At 45.7% G+C, this 20,812-nt stretch overlaps 1 protein-coding gene across 1 annotated transcript in view; it reads right to left on the reverse strand.

Moving 5' to 3' along the window:
• TMPRSS5 (transmembrane serine protease 5) overlaps window positions 1–20,812 on the reverse strand; it is a 179,870-nt gene that overhangs the window by 80,627 nt on the left and 78,431 nt on the right. The window contains exons 7-8 of the mRNA XM_078683973.1: window positions 7,701–7,744; window positions 6,688–6,850 (exon numbers count right to left, since the gene is read on the reverse strand). Of these exons, the coding sequence (XP_078540099.1) occupies window positions 6,688–6,850; window positions 7,701–7,744 (207 nt within the window). The remainder of the gene's footprint in view (window positions 1–6,687; window positions 6,851–7,700; window positions 7,745–20,812) is intronic.

Here is a 20,812-nt window from a genome sequence, read left to right on the forward strand (position 1 = left end):
TGTGTGGGTGGCTGGGAGGTGTATGACTCTGTGCATAGATGTGTGAGCAGTTGATTCACTAGATGTATGGGTTCAAAAGTGCATGTGGTTTACTGTGTGCATGAGTGTATTGGTGAGTGAATGGATATCTCAGTGCTACATGTCAAAGTAAGTACATATGTAAAACACAGTACATGTGGTAGTTGACATATATAAATAACTGTGCATAAGAGCCAGTGAATGTGTGAGTGGCTGTATGGATTATTGTGAACTTGTATCAGGGATTGTATAACAGAGTAAATATGTGTTATTATATGTTTCAATAAGTAAGGTGTGTTTAACGATATAGTTGAGCAAATGGAGGTGTGATTGATTCTTTGCAAGACTGATTAGGTGTGTGAGTAACTCCATGGATGAGTGACAGTCTGTGAGTGTCTTTTTACACTGAGTGTATCTACGGTTATATTAGAGTCTGAAGAGGTTCATCGTATCATCACATGAATGATGTCATCAGTGATGTCATGAGTAATGTCAAATGAGATGTCATCAGTGATGTCATCAGTGATGTCATTTGAGATGTCATCAGTGATGTCATCAGTGATGTCACTGACCATGTCATGAATGATGTAATATGTGACATCATCAGCAGTGGATTGCGGGTGCGCGATATATAGTTAGTACAACTAACTATATATGGAATTTCAATGGTTTTGTGTGAGTAAAATAAGGTTTTTTAAATGCTAATTCCTAACTATATATGGTCTATAACCTATGGTTTTTTCAGTGAATTTTCAAGGTTTTGTAAATGCTAATTCCTAACTATATATGGTCTATAACCTATGGTTTTTTTCAGTGAATTTCATAGGTTTTTTAATAGCAAATCTTTATAAAAATAATACATTTTAAATCTAATTTTATATTTTATAATTTTTTTATTTTTTTTTAATATTATTTTTAGTGCGCTCCCGGGGCGCGGACAGGTGAACGCACGGGTAAGCGCAATCTTGCGGCGCGCCCCGGGGCGCGTACTAATGCGCGTCCCGGAAGCGCTATTGCCGAGAACGAAAACAACATCGTGACGTATCGCGTAGCCGCCACGCCTTGCGTCATAAGACACGTATCGCGTAGCCGCGAGATGCGTCTTATGACGCACCGCGTAAGCGCACCCGGAAGCGCATACGATCGCGCAACGTAAGCGCCCCGATGCGCTTACGATACACGCCCGGGACGCGCCCCGGGGCGCGTAGCGTAAGCGCGTCAAACCATGTGACTTTAAAATAACACTTTTCATTGGTTCAGAACTTTTTTTTTTCCAAATTGTGTGAAACCCACCCATTTCTCTCACTATTGCTTTGTACTTGGAGAGAGCAAGAGCTGTTGTGTCTACTCTATCTCCTACTTTTCTGATCTCCAGCAATGGCTGCAAGAGAGTCATCCAGCAGTGATTCAGAGGGATTTTTAGATGAGGACCCTCCTCAGCAAAAGAAAAAAACCCATTTCATCTGGAAATTTTACGAAATCCCAGAAGGACAGAAAAAAGTCAACGCTCCCAAAGTAACATGCAAAATATGTGGGAGTAGTTTATCCAGAGGCAATCCTCTGAAAAAAATATAGTTTGGGGAATGCTAATTTGATCCGGCATGTGAAAAGAAGACACCCTAACAACTTTGCCAGGGAGAGTGTCAGAGAGCTGGCACGGAATGTACCCACAGATGGCGGCAGCACCTCCACTGGTGGAGCAACACCTTCGGGACCACCCCGTGGAAGAATGGTCCCTAACATTCAGCCGGTGTTTGCGGGCATCAAATTTTTGTGCACAGAGTGTGACGAACTGCTCTGCTATGGGGAGCAGAGTGTTGAACTGATTGCCCTAAAGAAACAGCAACACCGCTGCTCTTCCAGTCCCTAAATTTTCAAATTTTTTTGCTCCTGTTGAGCAGTTTTGGAATCCTTGTTTTTGTTTTTCCCTTGAAAAAAATCCCAAAAAAATATAAAATTGTTTTAAAAAGTCTAAAAAATATATAAAACAACAAAATCAAAAAAAAAGTTCTTTTCAGAACTACCTCCAATTTTTAAAAAGAAGCTTTATTTTTTTAAAAGTCTGTCATTTTTAATCTCCATGGTACGCTCCCCCGTACGCTCCCCGGTGCGCGTACCGGGCGCTCACCCCCGCGAAAATCGAATTTTTTTAAAAAAAATGTTTTCACCCGCGGGAGCCTTTTATGGCCCCCACATGAAACCTAGGGGGTCAGGGGGTGTGTACCCTGCCCCCTCTTGCTCATTTCCCCCTTTGATTTTTGCCACCTCTTGTGTCTCAATCCTACCGAGACACAAGATGGCGGCCGCTGCGGACTGTTTCGAATGTTTACAGACACCCGAGAACCAATCAGCTTGCCGTGCGCAAGTCGCGTGGCGCGCCTGGAGCGCTCCCCGGTACGCGTACCGGGGAGCGCTCCAGGCGCGGCTCTAGATATATATCTTTTTTTGAACGTTAATTTCTCAAAATCCACTGTAGCACATATATTGAGACCTACAAAAGGCACATCGGGCTACCAGTCCCTACAATTTTGCCAAGTTTCGTGCAAATCCATTCAGCCGTTCGGGCTAAAAGTGAGGCCAACCGCCCTATGGAAAACTCAATGTTAAAAACACGTTTTGGGACCCCCTTTTTTCTCGGCCCCCCCTTGACGAAACCCCCCCAAATTTTCAGGGGCTGCTCAGAAACAAAATGTTCCATTTTCCTGAAAATTTCAGCCAATTCCGTCTACAAACGCCAAAGTTATTAGACATAGAATTTTCAAAAATCCCATAGGGAAAAAATCCTAACTATATATACCTACTGGCGACCGCCAGTAGGTAATATATATATATATATATATGCTTTTAACTGGAATTTTCTCAGGAACTACTGAACAGATTGACACTATTTAAGAAAAAGGCACAAGTCTGAACTGAGGAATACATCTCTGCCAAATTTGGCGTAATTCCGTTCAGCAGTTCAGGTTGTAGCTGTGGCTAAAGGTCCTATGGTAAATTGCATGGGGAAAACATGTTTTGGGACCCCCCTTTTTTCTCGGCCCCCGCTTGACTAATCACCCCCAAACTTTCAGGATAGGAGCGGACCGGAGTGCTCCCCGAGTTTTGAAAATTTCGCGAAGATTCGTCAACCGGCGCCAAAGTTAATCCAAATAGAATTGCGGATTTCTGATAGAAAATAGGTCCTAACTATAACTACCTGCTGGTGACCGCCAGTAGGTAATATATATATATATTTATATTTATAAAAATATATTTGTAGAGCCGTTGCCACCACAATGGCCATGTTGCTGCATGCATATATCTGTCTGGGCTGATTACTGAGCAGAGGTTGAGTCCCCTCTCCTCTAAAATGCTGCAATATGACAGAGTCTCCATCTGCTTGGTGAGTCAAAAAGTGTAGCCTGCCCTTTAATTACCAACTGGTTCATTTATTTTGATGTACAACTACTTCATACACACCCAAAGGTTTTGTATACTTTTGCATATGAACATATTCATGTACTATGGGCTTTGGAGAGGGCACCTTGTAAAAGCAAGTTCTTTCACTGGTGGAACAATCAGTACAGAAGAATAATTTCACTGAACAAGAAGTTCTGTTTGCTCTTCGAACTGCATTTCCTATGCCTTCTAAATTTATAATGATTAAAAATTCTATCACTGCTGCTTTCCTCACTATTCTTGTGTTTCTCCCACCCAGGAGCATTTAGGTTGCAAGCTGTTCTTAAATTAAAAGTTGTATCATTTTACTGCAAACTTGATGAGACTTTATTTTACAGCTAACATAAGGACTAGGAACTACATGAGCGTGTATGTGTTTTCTAGTTCTCTAACTTACACCCCCATGTGCCCTCTATTTTCATCCCCCCTTTCCACCTTCCCCTCTTCCTGATATTGACAGACCTACTCCCATCCCTCTTTCTACCTGCCATTTGTGTTAATATATATATAGTTTTCTAACAAGGACCTGCAGCTGCAAGGTGTTGCTCGGCCCCTGTCTCTTTTTTGTTTTTCACCTTTTAGATTACCAGTCTAAGATGGCCATTCACCATTTTAGATCAGTAACTTAAAAATGGCTGCTCAAGTCATGACACGTACATAGGCAACTTAAAGTGGGTTTTCTTTAATGGAAAACCCATTTCAAGACTGCCAGTCAAGCGTGAACATGCATCTAGATACATACAAAAATATGTAATATGAGAATCCATTGGCTCAGCCAATAGTGCTGCCTTAGAAAGCCATGACCTATTAGCTATGCCAATGATTGTTAAGTTTACTGGGAGTGTTCCAGCAGATGTTTTTTTCTACCTTGTCTGCAGTGTGCTAATCAAGCAATTAGTTGCATTCTGTTGATCACTAGTGCAGTATCCATTCCTTCGAAAAGCCAAAAACATTTTCTGCTTTCCTAAGGATTTGCTGACTGATGAACCCATCCGTAACCATGACTGCATCAAAAGAACTTAAAACCAGTGGCTGCCAGCAATTTTGGCAGGGAGGGAGCCAGCAGGCCACACACACACAATGGGCCCGATTCACAGAACTAACTTAAGACAAAATCCTAAACTTACTACCATTTTCGTATTCACAGAAGGCACTTACTCATTTTGGTATTCGCAGAAGACACTTACTCATTTCGGTATTCACAGAAGTTAGGACTCCTAACTTTAGGACTTCTAAATGCATTCTGTGAATACCGTAAGTCTTAAAATTAGGATTTTCTCAATTTAGAAGTAGTAAAGTTAGGACTCCTAACTTTAGGACTCCTAAATGCCTTCTGTGAATACCGAAAGTCTTAAAATTAGGATTTTTCTCAATTTAGTAGTAGTAAAGTTAGGACTCCTAACTTTAGGACTCCTGAATGCATTCTGTGAATACCGTAAGTCTTAAAATTAGGATTTTTCTCAATTTAGAAGTAGTAAAGTTAGGACTCCTAACTTTAGGACTCCTAAATGCCTTCTGTGAATACCGAAAATCTTAAAATTAGGATTTTTCTCAATTTAGTAGTAGTAAAGTTAGGACTCCTAACTTTAAGACTCCTAAATGCATTCTGTGGATACTGTAAGTCTTAAAATTAGGATTTTTCTCAATTTAATAGTAGTAAAGTTAGGACTCCTAAACTGAGAAAAATCCTACTTTTAAGACGTTCGGCATTCACAGAAGGCATTTAGGAGTCCTAACGTTAGGAGTCCTAACTTTACTACTACTAAATTGAGAAAAATCCTAATTTTAAGACTTTTGGTATTCACAGAAGGCATTTAGGAGTCCTAAAGTTAGGAGTCCTAACTTTACTACTAATAAATTGAGAAAAACACTCATTTTAAGACTTTCGGTATTCACAGAATGCATTTAGGAGTCCTAAAGTTAGGAGTCTTAACTTTACTACTACTAAATTGAGAAAAATCCTAATTTTAAGACTTTCGGTATTCACAGAAGGCATTTAGGAGTCCTAAAGTTAGGAGTCCTAACTTTACTACTACTAAATTGAGAAAAATCCTAATTTTAAGACTTTCGGTATTCACAGAAGGCATTTAGGAGTCCTAAAGTTAGGAGTCCTAACTTTACTACTATTAAATTGAGAAAAATCCTAATTTTAAGACTTACGGTATTTACAGAATGCATTTAGGAGTCCTAAAGTTAGGAGTCCTAACTTTACTACTACTAAATTGTGAAAAATCCTAATTTTAAGACTTACGGTATTCACAGAATGCATTTAGGAGTCCTAAAGTTAGGAGTCCTAACTTCTGTGAATACCGAAATGAGTAAGTGTCTTCTGTGAATACCAAAATGAGTAAGTGCCTTCTGTGAATACGTAAATGGTAGTAAGTTTAGCATTTTGTCTTAAGTTAGTTCTGTGAATCGGGCCCAATATACTTACTCACTTACACCCATGCATTCACAAATGTTCATACACACCCATTCACAACACTCACAACAAATTCATACATTTATACATACACGCATGCATTCACCAAAAACTTAAAAAAACATTAAACTTACCTGCCCTGCAGCTACTGGACAGAAGAGCCTTGGCGGTCCCAGGATGGTTAGGGTGCTCCCTTCTCTGATTGGCTGACCTTAAATCCGTGCGGGAAGGCAGCAGTCCCTCACTCGTCCCATAGTGGGAGGGTGCCAGTGAGACTTGCTTACCCCACCCCACTCTGTGATGAGGTGTCACCAATTGACACTCAACCATGGGCACTTCAGGGATTAAAACTGAAACCCCCAGGTCTAAGGCAATAGGTGGCACTGCTGCTCGTCATGAGGGGGAGGGCCTCGAGGGACGTTTGCCAGGCTGAGGAGGTCACGCCCACAGGGCTGTGAAATTCTCAGCTTGATAAAGATCAGCTCAGAGAGCCAGGAGCCTGCACATTTGGAACATTCCTTGCTCCTGGCTGCCTGAATTGAACACAATTAGTGCTCAGCCTGACAGACACTCCTTCTCTGGAAAAAGATAAGAGGGCGAGGCTGCTTACAACTATTTTCAATTTTCCTCCATTTGCAATTTGAGCTTGAAAGCATATGTTCTCAAAATAAGCATTAACAGGACACAAAAATCTAGAAATAGGCACCCGTGTAATGGTTGTACATATTCTTTGTAAGTCTTTATTGCACAGATTTAATGACAGGGTTTGCAACAACAAACGAATGCACAAGCATGAGTTTCACACTTACTTGTGCACACAGTGTGCAGCTGTCACAATCCACTGGTGAGCCACAATGGAGCCGCCACAGACATGCTTGGAACTCAGATACAAGCTGACCTGCCACGGCCAACGACCCAGAAGAGCATCGCTGCCACCAATCACCCGGGAAGCCTTGGCACGTGTTCCACATTCTGAGTACAAAGGAAAAAGTAAACATAGTCAAAAATAAGGGATACTACTTTTGCCAAATAGGTCTGTACACGTTCACAAATGTTAGTGTTACCGCTCTGTGAAGTTTGGGAAGAGGGAGTTTCCACGGTTATCTTTTTTTCTTTTTTTTTAAAGTGAGACCACTTTGAGGACTTTTGAACCAGCTGGAAACCGTTGCTGCTCTGAGGGGTTTCAGGTGGCTGCTACTTTCTTCAGTTTTAATGGGGTTTAGAGATCCCCTTGTAGGCAGGTGCAGTCCATAGGACCCCCTTTCCCACCTCCAGAGGGCTGCTCTCAGGGGGGCAGCAGCCCCCGTTTCGGAAATTAAAATTATTCTCGTTTTTGCACAGGCAGTTACAACCAACTTACAGATGTTAATAATTACCTTTTAAAACAATAATTAGTGCTATTCCTAATTACTTACCAACGAGATCATAATCGGGTGCAAAGTGCAAAACACACTCTCTTTCGGTTCTAATTGTATTTGGCTGGTGATGCTTTTTGTTGTAGGTAATTAATACCAAACAATTCCAACATAGCGCGAGAGCAAATACCTTTGAACAGAAATGTGTTGGGGTGCTTTTGTGATGAAAGAAATGCCTCGAACTGGCATACTAGATATGGCGTGCACCAACGCCCTTTCTATTCAGGTAGGGCCTTTCAAGACACTACGTATCCGTAAGCAATAAATACCCAACTGAGTACAGATTTCATGCCTAAAATAGCTTTTTAAAAGATAACTGCAAAGGGATTTGGAAACAACGATAAAAAATTGAAGCAGATATAATAGATTTTTGCAAAAAACAGATAGACCTCTTTCTAAACACTTACCTGAGCACTTTAATGCAACAATGCGACCTGAAACACAGCTCCCTCTGCAATAAAATAAGAATGGACATCATTTTAGCAGATTATATGGGCCAGGAATCCTAACCAACGTGCAAGCTACATCACACAGGGCATATTATCAAGGTCCATATCGCTGCTTTTCTGGCTTTAAAAGCCAGAAAAGCGGTGATATTTACATTGCACTATTAACAAGCTCGCGCTAAGCCTTGTTAGCGCTAGTTTCCGTGAGTTTGCTCCTGTTTGTTTATCACCCTGCATGCCATTGCTAATGACATGCAAAGTAGGCGTTCCGGAGCAAAACAACATGGAAATAGTCATTAACAAGGTTTCGCGGTATTTACAAGCCTGCAGCAGACCCGCTTAGCGACAAGAATAATCGTGCTAAGCCCTCATTTTGCAGGATTTTAACACCTGATTAAAATTTGACTAAGCCATCTACATAATGGGAGGTGGATTGCAGGGTTAAGGTCACAGGTGTGTATCAGCAAGTATTTTATTATCTCCCACAATTTATCAAGTGATATTGACTCTTTTTGCTACTGTTGCTGAATTTTATATCGCCTCAGAGATAAGCTTTGATAATAATGTGCTATCTCGGTGTTGAAATCCAGCGATAGCCGGCGATAAAAGAAATAGCGTTAAGCGCACTCTGCGATATTTATCGCCAGTTGTCCCACATATTTTTTTATTTATTGTGCCAACTACCTTATCAGTGGAACTACAGGCTATTGTAAGTGAACCTAAATTGACGTTGCAGGTGGTATTAATTTATTATCAACAACAACGGTCCTTAGTGAGGAAGGGGAATGTTCTAGAAATGAATATAGACTAAATAGGACTATATTTGTTAAGAAATGCCCAGCCGGACACTTTAATGTCTTGATAACAATAATGCAAGGAGGAATAAAACACAGAGTGTGATGAACGTGGGACACCAGCCGATGTCCAGCTAACACACTGGGGGAACAAAAACAAGGGAAGGAATAATAGGCAAAATCGGGTCATCTAGAATTCAAATTATAAGAGGATCCACAGTATACACATATGCCTGTTCAAATGTGTGTTAACTATGCATTTAGTGCATTTTTGTCGACGACGTTTCGAACCATACTCAATATTGGTTCATCCTCAGGACAGAAATGATTGCCTAAAGAATTAACAATTTAGCTTGAACCCACGGTGGGGATAAGCTGAAAGTCACTCAGCCAAAGATGGGCAATAGTTAGAGTGAATTTCAAAGGGTGGAGCCAGCGTGGATTACGCGGAATCTGCGGGAGCGGTGCCCTGGTCCAAGGATCGAAAAATGGAGTAAGTACAGGTCCACAATGGGGGTCCTTGCACGACGTGAGGAAACCTTATTTAGTCTATATTAATTTCTTGAACATTCCCCTTCCTCACTAAAATGTAAATTGATACTTGTATAGCGCACTACTCACCCGCAAGGGTCTCAAGGCGCTTGTACGAATACCGCTGTGGAACCCATCCTGGCTTTCCCTGTGAGGTGTCCACTCCTGGGCACCCCCAAGGTGGAGGCCAGGCATCCTTAGCGTTGTGGGGGCCGTTGTGGAGATTAAGCAAGCTATTGCCCAGAGTTGCAGAGTGGGACTCCATGATTGGAATAGGCACCGAGGCGAGAATTATCAGGTCCGTGGAATTTTTGAGCCCAAGACCCGCCGAGGCGGGGAATTGAACCCTGGTCCCGGGCTAGACCTCTGCATCAGGGTCTGCCGCTCTAACCATTGAGCCACACTTCTCCAGGACCGTTGTTGTTGATAATAAGTACCTACCCAAGGTCCTTAGCTTATTGCGCCCTGGGTTCCCTTGTAATTTTCAAATAAGGTGGTATTAATTTAAGCACCAGCCAAGACTAAGCCATCCTAGGGTTTTGTGACAACACCTCACAGTGCCTCAGACCAGTTTTCCCAGGCTTTAAGATGAGGGAGGATGTCTGGGTATAAGTTAGTTGTGTTATACTGCATTGGGCTCCACCTTTACCTGGCATCCTTTGAGCCAGGCACTGATTGATCAACCAAGCTTTGCAGATAGCCAAGGACGTGTTTGAAATCCAATTTTCTATATCAGACAAGGGGGCATATTATCAAGCTGGGCGTTAGACATTATCGCTGTTTTAGCGGCAGAAAACTGCCGCTGAAGCGGCGATAATGGGCTTGATAATATGGCCTTGTGAATTTCAATAGAAACCCATGTTCTGGTGTGAACATGGGCTTCTATTGGAATTCTCAAAAAACCCAAAAACGAAACCGGTCCTCGGATGCTTGTTTCCGGTCCAGGGAGGACTTGGCTGGACTGTTCCCATGAGGCACAGGGTCAAGACTGATTTGCATATGGCCAGGTCTAAACTGGGGTGGCATGGTGAGCAAAAGAATGATGGAATTAACCCAGATCTCTTGACTGGGGTTGTCTGTTTTGATTTGTTCTGCATTCAGTCCATCATTTGTGTCTTTTGCTTTCTCGCCCTAAGTGCGCCAGGTATGCCCAGATGTGGGTCTTGGGCTCACTGTACCACTAGAAGCAAGCTATCCTGGCTGAAGCCCTAAAACCAGTCCTAGGATGCTTATTTCCAGTCCAGGGAGGACCTGGCTTGGCAGTTCGGGCTGGACTGTTCCCATGAGGCACAGGGTTAGGACTGATTTGCATATGGCTGGGTTCAAACTGGAATGTCATGGTGAGCAAAAAAACGATGGATTTAGGCCCAGATTTCTGTACTGGGGTAAATGTATGACATTGTTCTGCATTCTGTCCATCAATTGTTTTTGCATTTGTCACCCCTAGTGGGACGGGTATGCCCAGACGTGGCTCCTGTGCTCTCCATTCCACTGGAATCAAGCTATCCTGGCTGAAGAGGGGTGAAATCCCGAAACCAGTCCTAGGATGCTTGTTTCCAGTCCAGGGAGTACCTGGCTTGGCAGTTTGGGCTGGACTGTTGCCATGAGGCACAGGGTCATGACTGATTTGCATATGGCTGGGTTCAAACTGGAATGGCATGGTGAGCAAAAAAACGATGGAATTAGGCCCAGATCTCTGTACTGGGATGAACATATGAAATTGTTCTGCATTCTGTCCATAAACTGTTGTTTTTGCGTTTGACACCCTGAGTGGGACGGGTATGCCTAGACATGGGTGCCGTGCTCTCCATGCCACTGGAATCAAGCTATCCTGGCTGAAGATGGGTGAAACCCCGAAACAGTCCTAGGATGCTTTTTTCCAGTCCAGGGAGGACCTGGCTTGGCAGTTCGGGATAGACTGTTCCATGAGGCACAGGGTCAAAACTGATTTGCATATGGATGGGTTCAAACTGGAATGGCATGGTGAGCAAAAATCGATGGATTTAGGCCCAGATCTCTGTACTGTGGTGAATGTATGACATTGTTCTGCATTCTGTCCATCAACTGTTGTTTTTGCATTTGTCACCCTGAGTGGAACGGGTCTGCCCAGAGGTGGGTCCTGTGCTCTCCGTGGCACTGGAATCAAGGTTTCCTGGCTGAAGAGGGGTTAAACCCCGAAACCGGTCCTAGGATGCTTGTTTATAGCCCAAGGAGTAGCTGGCTTGGCAGTCGGGCTGGACTGTTCCCATGAGGAACAGGGTCAAGACTGATTTGCATATGGCTGTTTCAAACTGGAATGGCATGGTGAGCAAAAAACGATGGATCTAGGCCCAGATCTCTGTACTGGGGTGAATGTATGACATTGTTCTGCATTCTGTCCATCAACTGTTATTTTTGTATTTGTCACCCCGAGTGGGACGGGTAGGCCCAGATGTGGGTCCTGTGCTCTCCATGCCACTGGAATCAAGCCATACTGGCTGAAGAAGGGTGAAACCCTGGAATCGGTCTTAGGATGCTTGTTTCCAATCCAGGGAGGACCTGGCTTGGCAGTTCGGGCTGGACTGTTCCCATGAGGCACAGGGTCAAGACTGATTTGCATATGGCTGGGTTCAAACTGGAATGGCATGGTGAGCAAAAAAAAGATGGATTTAGGCCCAGATCTCTGTACTGGGGTTAATCTATACCATTGTTCTGCATTCTGTCCATCGACTTTTGTTTTTGCATTGGTCACCCCGAGTGGGACAAGTATGCCCAGACGTGGGGCCTGTGCTCTCCATGAGACTGGAATCAAGCTATCCTGGCTGAAAAGGGGTGACCAGTCCAGGGAGGACCTAGCTTGGCAGTTCGGGCTGGACTGTTCCCATGAGGCACAGGGTCAAGACTGATTTGCATATGGCTGGGTTCGAACTGGAATGGCATGGTGAACAAAAAAAAGATGGATTTAGGCCCAGATCTCTGTACTGGGGTGAATATATGACATTGTTCTGCATTCTGCCCATCAACTGTTATTTTTCCATTTGTCACCCTGAGTGGGACGGGTGTGCCCAGACATGGATCCCATGCTCTCCATGCCACTGAAATTAAGCTATCCTGGCTGAAGAGGGGTGAAACCCCGAAACCGGTCCTAGGTTGCTCGTTTCCAGTCCAGGGATGACCTGGCTTGGCAGTTCGGGCTGGACTGTTCCCATGAGGCACAGGGTCAATGCTTATTTGCACATGGCTGGGTTCAACCTGGAATGGCATGGTGAGCAAAAAAACTATGGATTTAGGCTCAGATCTCTGTATTGGGGTAAATGTATGACAAACCTTACAAATATTCACTCATTGGTTTATATCAGTGTACAATACAGTCATCACTGATACTTTTTATTATATGAAAATACAAACACAATACAGCTAGCTCATTCTTAGCATACACTATCCCAAATTATTCAGAAAGTGTGTGTGTTTTAAAACAGCTAAGCACTTTGGCTTTTGCAGGTGGATCTCCCTCATCAACAATTTGAAACCCACATTGGCCTCTATCATTTACCTTCCACCTTCCCTAATTTTTTCATTGAATTTCTCTTCTTGAGAGAAAGATGTGGGCTCCTTCTCTACTTTTTGCAATTTAGCATTTTAATCACATTTCCCTTCTGTTCATCCTATTAAATTGTTTTTTCTCTTGGAAAACATGGCGTACCAAATCATCGATATCATTTTGATTCTTCATTTCTTATTTCCTAATGTATCTTTTATTTTGACTCCAGACAGGTAAGCCAGCAAAGTAATAAGGATGTCAAGCCAGGGCTTAGGCTTGGTTCAAAAAGCCAAGCTTGTGCCAAACCTGTTTGCCTTGAAAATCATAGAACAAACTGTATGTACGCATCTCCACTGGGTCTCATTCCTTATCTCTCTGTTCCCACACACAACAAAGGTCACACTCTCGACCTAATATTTTCTACCATTCCAATTGGTATCTCCTCCCCAGCCCCTGTCCTGTGGTCAGACCATTACCTAGTGAATTTTCAGGTCTTTCACTCTGATAAGCTAACTTTTAGTATGCACAGCCGCCTCCCCCAAACCTCACGAGCTTATCATCGCATATCACCTGACATGCTTGCACAAGCACTATTATCTCATCCCTGCAAGCTGTCAGGCAATCTTGAGGCCGATCTCGACCTCCTGCAGACTTGGTTTGTGGAGAGACTGGACGAATTAGCTCCAGCGGTGACCACCCGTAAGCCCACCTGCCGCGCGTCTGCCCAGTGGTTCGCGGCTGCGCTGGTTGAGAAGCGGCGGCAGTGTAAGAGAGCCAAAAGGGTCTGGCGCGGCCACTATGATCCCAGAGCCAAGATGGCTTATAAAGAATCTATCAAATTATACCACTGTGACATTATCTTGGAAAAGAAAGCCTACCTAGCTAGAAGAATTGAAGCAGCTACAAATACTATCAAAGAAATATTTTTAATTGTTAAGGAATTCACGTCCCCCACTACGAACACGCCTGCTTACTCTTTTTCCGAAGTCTGGGTCACCCAACTAGCTGAATATAATCAAGTCCATTCAGGACTCTTTTTTACTTTCTGATGCAGCGGTAGCTCCCGGTACTACGGTTCTCCCCTCTTCGCCCCTTGCTACCGACGGCCCTACCCGCTTTAACTTCCCCTCTCTCTCTCTGTCAGCATCATTGGATCTTCTGACTAAATTAAAATCAGGTTCCCCTCTGGACCCTTGTCCAGCCAAATTTCTCGCAAAATCAGCACAAGATATTAACGCTCTAATTAATCCTGTGCTTAACCTTTCACTCAGCACAGGAGTGGTCCCTTTGGCTTGGAAGCAGGCTCTTATTTTGCCGCTTCTCTAAAAGCCTAATCTGGATCAGTTGGTACATGCCAATTATAGGCCCATCTCGCTCCTTCCAGCATTTGCCAAGGTCGTGGAGAAGCATGTCCACTGCTCCCTCTCCAACTTCCTTGAGACCAACAACATCCTGCATAACACCCAGCCCGGCTTCCGCACTAACATGAGCACGGAGACTGCTCTATTAGAAGTTACGGAGGCAATCAAGGAGGTTTTGGATTCGGGGGGAAAGGCGATGCTCGTAATGCTGGATCTCTCGGCGGCCTTCGAAACCGTCCCCCACTGCGGTCTCCTTTCAAGACTCAGTGAGATTGGTCTGCAGGGGACGGTGTTCAGCTGGTTCGAGTCCTTTCTAGCGGACCGCCGTCAAACGGTCTGGGCCCCTCCGTACTCTGCCGTAGTGCCGCCATAGGAGGTAGGAGTTCCTCAGGGCTCAATTCTGAGCCCTACTCTCTTTAACATCTTTATGGCCCCTTTGGCGACACTGGCAGAGTCTTACGGTGCCCAGATCGTTTCATATGCGGATGACACCCAGCTCCTCTTCTCTTGCATGAAGGGCGCTGATTTTGATGGAGAGAGTATTAAAGGTTGCCTTGAGGCCGTGTTCAAATAGTTCCAGCTAAACAGCCTCAAGTGCAACTCGGACAAATCAGAGGTGCTCTTTTTTGGCTGCCTTTCGGACCCTAGGTGGAAGGCTTGGTGGCCTGCCGCTATGTCTCCTCCCTCCGCCGCTTCTGCCACAGCCAAGAATCTAGGAGTAATGATGGACAACTGCCTCACTTTGAAGCCCCAGATTCTTGGCCTAGTTGGTAAATGTTTTGGCATTCTAAAGATGCTCAGGAAATTCCTTCCGGTGCTCTCCCCTGGCCATAGAAAAATCACCGTGCAGGCACTCATAGGTTCTCGCCTGGACTATGCTAACTCGTTATATCTCGGACTTCCATAGTATCTCCTATCACGTCTCCAAATAGTCCAAAATTCGGCCGCGCGGGCCATTTTTGGCCTTCACCGGAGAGCCAGTGCTAAAGATCTTCTGAAAACTCTCCACTGGCTTCCTATTCTGAAACGTATCGTTTTCAAGACGCTCACGCTGGCCTTTAAACCTCTACACGGAACTGGCGCGAAGTATATCAGTAAGCGGCTGGTCTTCTACCAGCCATCTAGATCACTTAGGTCAGCTTCGCTGGCCTTGGCAGCCGTTCCTGGTATTCGGCGAGTCCGTATCGGAGGCCGTTCTTTTAGACACCTAGCCCCTCAATTGTGGAATTCCTTGCCGGTCACTCTGAGAAAGACTGGCACCCTGCTAGCTTTTAGGGAAGACCTGAAGTCCTGGCTTTTCGTTCAGTAGAACCGGCCATCCTCTGCCTGCCCTGCTTCTCATCGGGTTTGAAGCGCCGGGACACTCCTCGGAGTAGCTGAGCGCTATACAAAACATACAATAACATAACATAACATAACATGTAAATATATGATAAGCACTCTTTAAAATATATTTTTTTGTTTCCTTAAAATTGTTTTATGTTTATCAAGTCAGTACATTAGTTTATATTGCAGAACTGATTGACATTTATAAAGTCAGTTTGTTATGTGCCCCGCATGGATTACATGGTAGGTTGGATCGAATTGTTAGCTCCAGTTAATTTCTTGCAAGCATCCATCTATCACACAACCTATAAAGGGAAAAGGTTGACAGATCATAACCCACTAATGATTGGCTGTTATCCACACCTAAACCAATTTGGAAACTCCAGGCGCTTTTGCTGGACAATTGCAATATTAGGGAAGTACTAAGGGAAACCACAGTTAACTACTTTAACCTAGAATCCTCCTGAGGCGAAAAGCCGGGAGTTAGTTATATAATTTTAAAAATCTTTGAGTGTCACTTGTGTTTTGTGTTTGCTGATTTTAAAAGCACCTACCTGCCTAGCTTCACAGGACTTGGATCCTACGCACACTGCTCAGCTGTCTCTGCGCTGTCAGGGGAACCTTCAACTACAAACAAATCACGGCGCCATTGCCGGTGTGCTGTTAGGCCATGCCCCCTTGGAGGCCACACCCCTTGGAGGCCACGCCCCCTTCGCCGCTCGGTATTTAAGCGCTGAATACAAGCGCTGACTACCATAACCTAGAATCCTCCTGAGGCGAAAAGCCGGGAGTTAGTTATATCATTTTAAAAATCTTTGAGTGTCACTTGTGTTTTGTGTTTGCTGATTTTAAAAGCACCTACCTGCCTAGCTTCACAGGACTTGGATCCTACGCACACCGCTCAGCTGTCTCTGCGCTGTCAGCGGACCCTTCAACTACAAACAAATCACGGCGCCATTGCCGGCGTGCTGTTAGGCCACGCCCCCTTGGAGGCCACGCCCATTGGAGGCCACGCCCCCTTTGCCGCTCGGTATTTAAGTGCTGAATACAAGCGCTGACTACCATAACCTAGAATCCTCCTGAGGCGAAAAGCCGGGAGTTAGTTATATCATTTTTAAAATCTTTGAGTGTCACTTGTGTTTTGTGTTTGCTGATTTTAAAAGCACCTACCTGCCTAGCTTCACAGGACTTGGATCCTACGCACACCGCTCAGCTGTCTCTGCGCTGTCAGCGGACCCTTCAACTACAAACAAATCACGGCGCCATTGCCGGCGTGCTGTTAGGCCACGCCCCCTTGGAGGCCACGCCCCCTTCCCTCTATTAATCATGTGCATTCACCGTACGCGCAGCGGACGGGCGCAGCGGGCGCGCCGTCTGCGCGCCGAAGGCGCGCCTAAGGCAAGCCCGTCTTCGCCCGTCCTCGCCAAGTCATCGCCTCTCGCCAGTCCCCCTGTCCCAATTGCACGGAGACCATACCACTATGATAGAGACTATCTCCTCGCATTGAACCCAGACCAACGCTGCGATAAGATAGTGGGCTGCATCGGCCAGACCGACTTATATTGCAAATCTTGCAACTTCGTCGTAACTAAACCGAGATTACCGCGGCACAAAGCCAGCATGATAAATCATACCCCACTCACGATTCTTCAACTCAACGTTAGGTCACTGGTAAAGCACCACCCCGAGGTTAACACCTTATTGTCCGATGAGAACCCAGATATATTGTTCCTGTGTGAAACGTGGCTTAGGGATGAGCTAACCAGCATTCCTAATCTCACGCTACCTGATGGATTCTCTATGACATCCATCAACAGGGACTCCAGGGGAGGTGGCATTGCCATGATTCATAGAACGACATACTCATGTTCCTTCCTGAAGGAAGTCATCACAGGATGTGAGTGCGCCCGTTTCAAAATCTCCACCGGCCCCCACTTCACCCTCTCAGGTCTGTTTATCTATCGACCCCCGGGGCCTTCCTCTAAATTCACGGAGGAACTTCTGGAGGTGGCCCACGCCTTGGTCACGAGCTCTGCTAATTTCACCATCTTGGGAGACCTTAATCTCCACTTTGACTCCATCTCGGACCCCACTATCAGTAACCTTGTGGCGGATCTAACTGCCATACAACTGACCCCTCTCATCCAGTCTCCCACCCACTCTGCGGGACACTTACTTGATCCTGTCTTTACGAATATCCAGGAAGCCAGAGCCGACCCGCCGAAACCCATGGGCTGGACTGATCACTTCCTTGTTAAATTTATTATACCGGCTGATATCCAACATATAAAGGATACACCACCCTCCCGTCTTAAACGACCCTGGCACAAGCTACAATACCAGGATCTTTACGCTACTTTAGGAGAACCTACCCTTGCAACCACTGAGGATATCAATACGTCCTATGCCTCTTTCCAGGATTGGATCACCAAAGGACTTGACGCCCTCATACCTGCTAAATGGACTAGAGGACGTAGCACTCCCTCTAACCCATGGTTTGATGAGAATTTAAAGCTGCTCAGAAAGGAATGCAAGGTAGCTGAGCGTAATTGGAGAAAGGACTATTTGGACAAAAATAAAGCCTTCTACCTGTCCAAATTGAAATCATATCACAAAGCTATACGCTTGACCCGGGCATCATTCTATGCTAAGGATATCAATACTAGCTCTAACCCCACGAAAACCATCTTTAAACTGGTCCAAAAACTTCAAAACGGTGGCAATCCTGTCCCCTGCATTTCCTCGACGCAGCAATGTGAAGACCTAGCGACCTTCTTTATTGACAAGGTGAGGAAAATCTACAACACCTTTCCACAGAATTCCCCAGATCACACTAAATCCCCAAATGTTTCCTTTAAAGGCACCAGACTTTCAAGCTTGCCCGCTATCTCTCATGGAGACCTTGTCAAACTCTGCAGAAGGGTGAAATCAGGCGCCCCTTCAGATCCCATGAGACCGGCCCAATTTCTAGAGGCTCTGGACTTTTTTCTCCCATCCTTAGCCACACTCCTCAACCTCTCCTTCTCCTCGGCAACTGTTCCTATCTGCTGGAAACAGGCATGGGTCACTCCCATTATTAAAAAACCGACCCTGGACCCTACAAAACCAGAGAACTATAGGCCCATCTCACTGCTACCCTGGGTATCCAAACTGGCAGAGGCTCACGCCAATGCAGTTCTCTCAGACCATATGGCCCAAAACAACATCCTGGACCCTTCCCAACACGGGTTCCGGCCAGGGCACAGCACGGAGTCCGCTCTTCTGTCCACCACCGAACATCTCCGGAAGGTACTAGATGCCGGTCAAAGTGCTGCGCTGATATTACTTGATCTCAGCGCAGCCTTTGACACGGTCTCACATGACATCCTGCTGAGCCGCCTTGAAGACGTAGGGATCAGTGACCTGGCCCTGGAATGGTTCCGCTCTTTCATGTTGGGCAGATCCTTCCGTGTCTCAGCACCCCCGTTTATCTCCCAGTCTCATCCTATCGGCCAAGGAGTTCCGCAGGGATCGGCTCTCAGTCCATCTCTTTTTAACCTGTATGTGCAGCCTCTCGCAGCAGTGGCCAGAGAATGGGGCCTCACGCTGGTGTCGTACGCCGACGACACACAGCTAGTAATCACCCTTACGGAGACCCCCTCAACCTCTGCCAAGAGATTCAGGGATGGACTGGCTGCAGTTGCCCGCTGGATGACGGGAAACTGTTTACAACTCAATGCAGGGAAGACTGAGGTGTTGCTCCTCGGTAAGAACACCAGCTGCTGGAATGACCTCTGGTGGCCATCTTCGCTCGGCCCCATTCCCCAGTCTAAGTCCCTGGTAAAAAACCTGGGAGTCTGGCTGGACTCTTCGTTGAGCTACCAAACCCACACCAAAAAAGTAGCAGCTACGTGCATTGGCTTACTAAGAAGCCTCAACCCCATTCTTGGATTTTTTGACCCCAAAACACGGCAGCTCATAGTCCAATCCATCATCCTCTCCCGACTGGACTATGCTAGCGTCCTGTTACTGGGCGCTAACAAAGCAGAGACAACCAGGCTGCAACGTATTCAGAACTCTGCGGCCAGAGCTATAGTGTGTCTTCCTAGGAGATGCTCCGCTAGAGCCACCATACGAAGACTCCACTGGCTTCCAGTGGAAGCACGAATCCAATTTAAGGCCCTTACCACTGCCTTCAAAATTCTTAGAACGGATGGCCCTGAACTCCTCCGCCCGCTTCTCACACTCTACTCCCCCCAGCGCAATCTGCGCTCGCTAGGTCAACATCTAGTAGTGGTCCCTCGTACAAAACTTTGCCGTATCGGGGGTCGCTCTTTCAGAGCCCTGGGAGCCAAACTTTGGAACTCCCTTCCCCCTAACATCCGTCGGCTTCAAAATCTTTCTGCTTTTCGCAAAGCAATTAAAACCCACCTGTTCCCACAGCCCTAGACCCCTGTCCCTCTTCTTTCTCAGTTGGTTGCTATGGTTTCAGCGCCGGGACGCCCAGTTGCTGGGGCAGCTGTTGCGCTTCAACAAATCCTAACATGAAAGCACAGCATTGACACATTTATCAGAATGAGAGGCTTTTAAAGTTGTTGCAGGGTTTCTGTATTGATACCACCATAGGAATTTGTGGGACACTTAGCTCAGAGCTTAAAACTGTAGAGGATTCCCTGTTGGTCCTTGAGCAGGCTGTTATTTTAGGCCTAGCACATACAATCGCCCCCATAGGAAGCCAGGGAGAAACATGCAGCATTGTTGAAATGCCTCAGGTGTCTAGATCCAGCAACATATGTGGCAAGATCACATACAGAAAGAGATAAGGTAGGGAAGCTCTTGGTATGGCTTGTCCATCCCAAATACTGATTCAATCCATTCAATCAATCAATCTGGGAATTTTTAAGCGTGCTACTCACCTGTGAGAATCTCAAGGTGCGGGGGGAGCAGCAACGGTCAGTCAAAGAGCCAGGTCTTGAGGGTCTTCCTGAAGATGTGCAGGGTGGGGGCACGCCTGATGTCGATCGGGACTTGTTCCATTCTTGGTTGCGATGGAGGGGAAGGTTCTTCCACCCGTTCTTGCTCTGTGGATGCATGGGGGCTCAGCGAGGTCAGCGGATTGGAGGTTCCTCTTTGGTACGTGGAAGGAGATTCTGTTGTTGAGATATTGGGATCTGGTGTTGTGGAGGCATTTGTAGGCTTGGTTAAGTATCTTGAAGGTTACTCTTTTCTCGACAGGGAGCCAGTGGAGGTTACGCAGGTGCTGGGTGATGTGTTCGGGCCGAGGGATGCAGAGGACAAGTCTGGCTGCGGTGTTCTGTATGGTCTGGAGGTTGCGGAGCAGAGACTTGTTGATCTCGGCATATAGGGCGTTTCCATTGTCCAGTCCGCTGGTTATCAGTATGTGGGTGACGGTCTTCCTTGATTCAGGGGGATCCATTTGAAGATCTCTAGGAGGATGCGGTGGAGATGACAGCGTTCACCTGTCGGGTCATGGGGCGGGAGGAGTTGAGGATGATGCTGAGGTTTTGGGTGTGATCCATGGGGGGGCACCAGGAGTTGTCC

This window comes from Lissotriton helveticus, chromosome 3_1, assembly GCF_964261635.1.
Source record: "Lissotriton helveticus chromosome 3_1, aLisHel1.1, whole genome shotgun sequence".
NCBI lineage: Eukaryota > Metazoa > Chordata > Amphibia > Caudata > Salamandridae > Lissotriton > Lissotriton helveticus.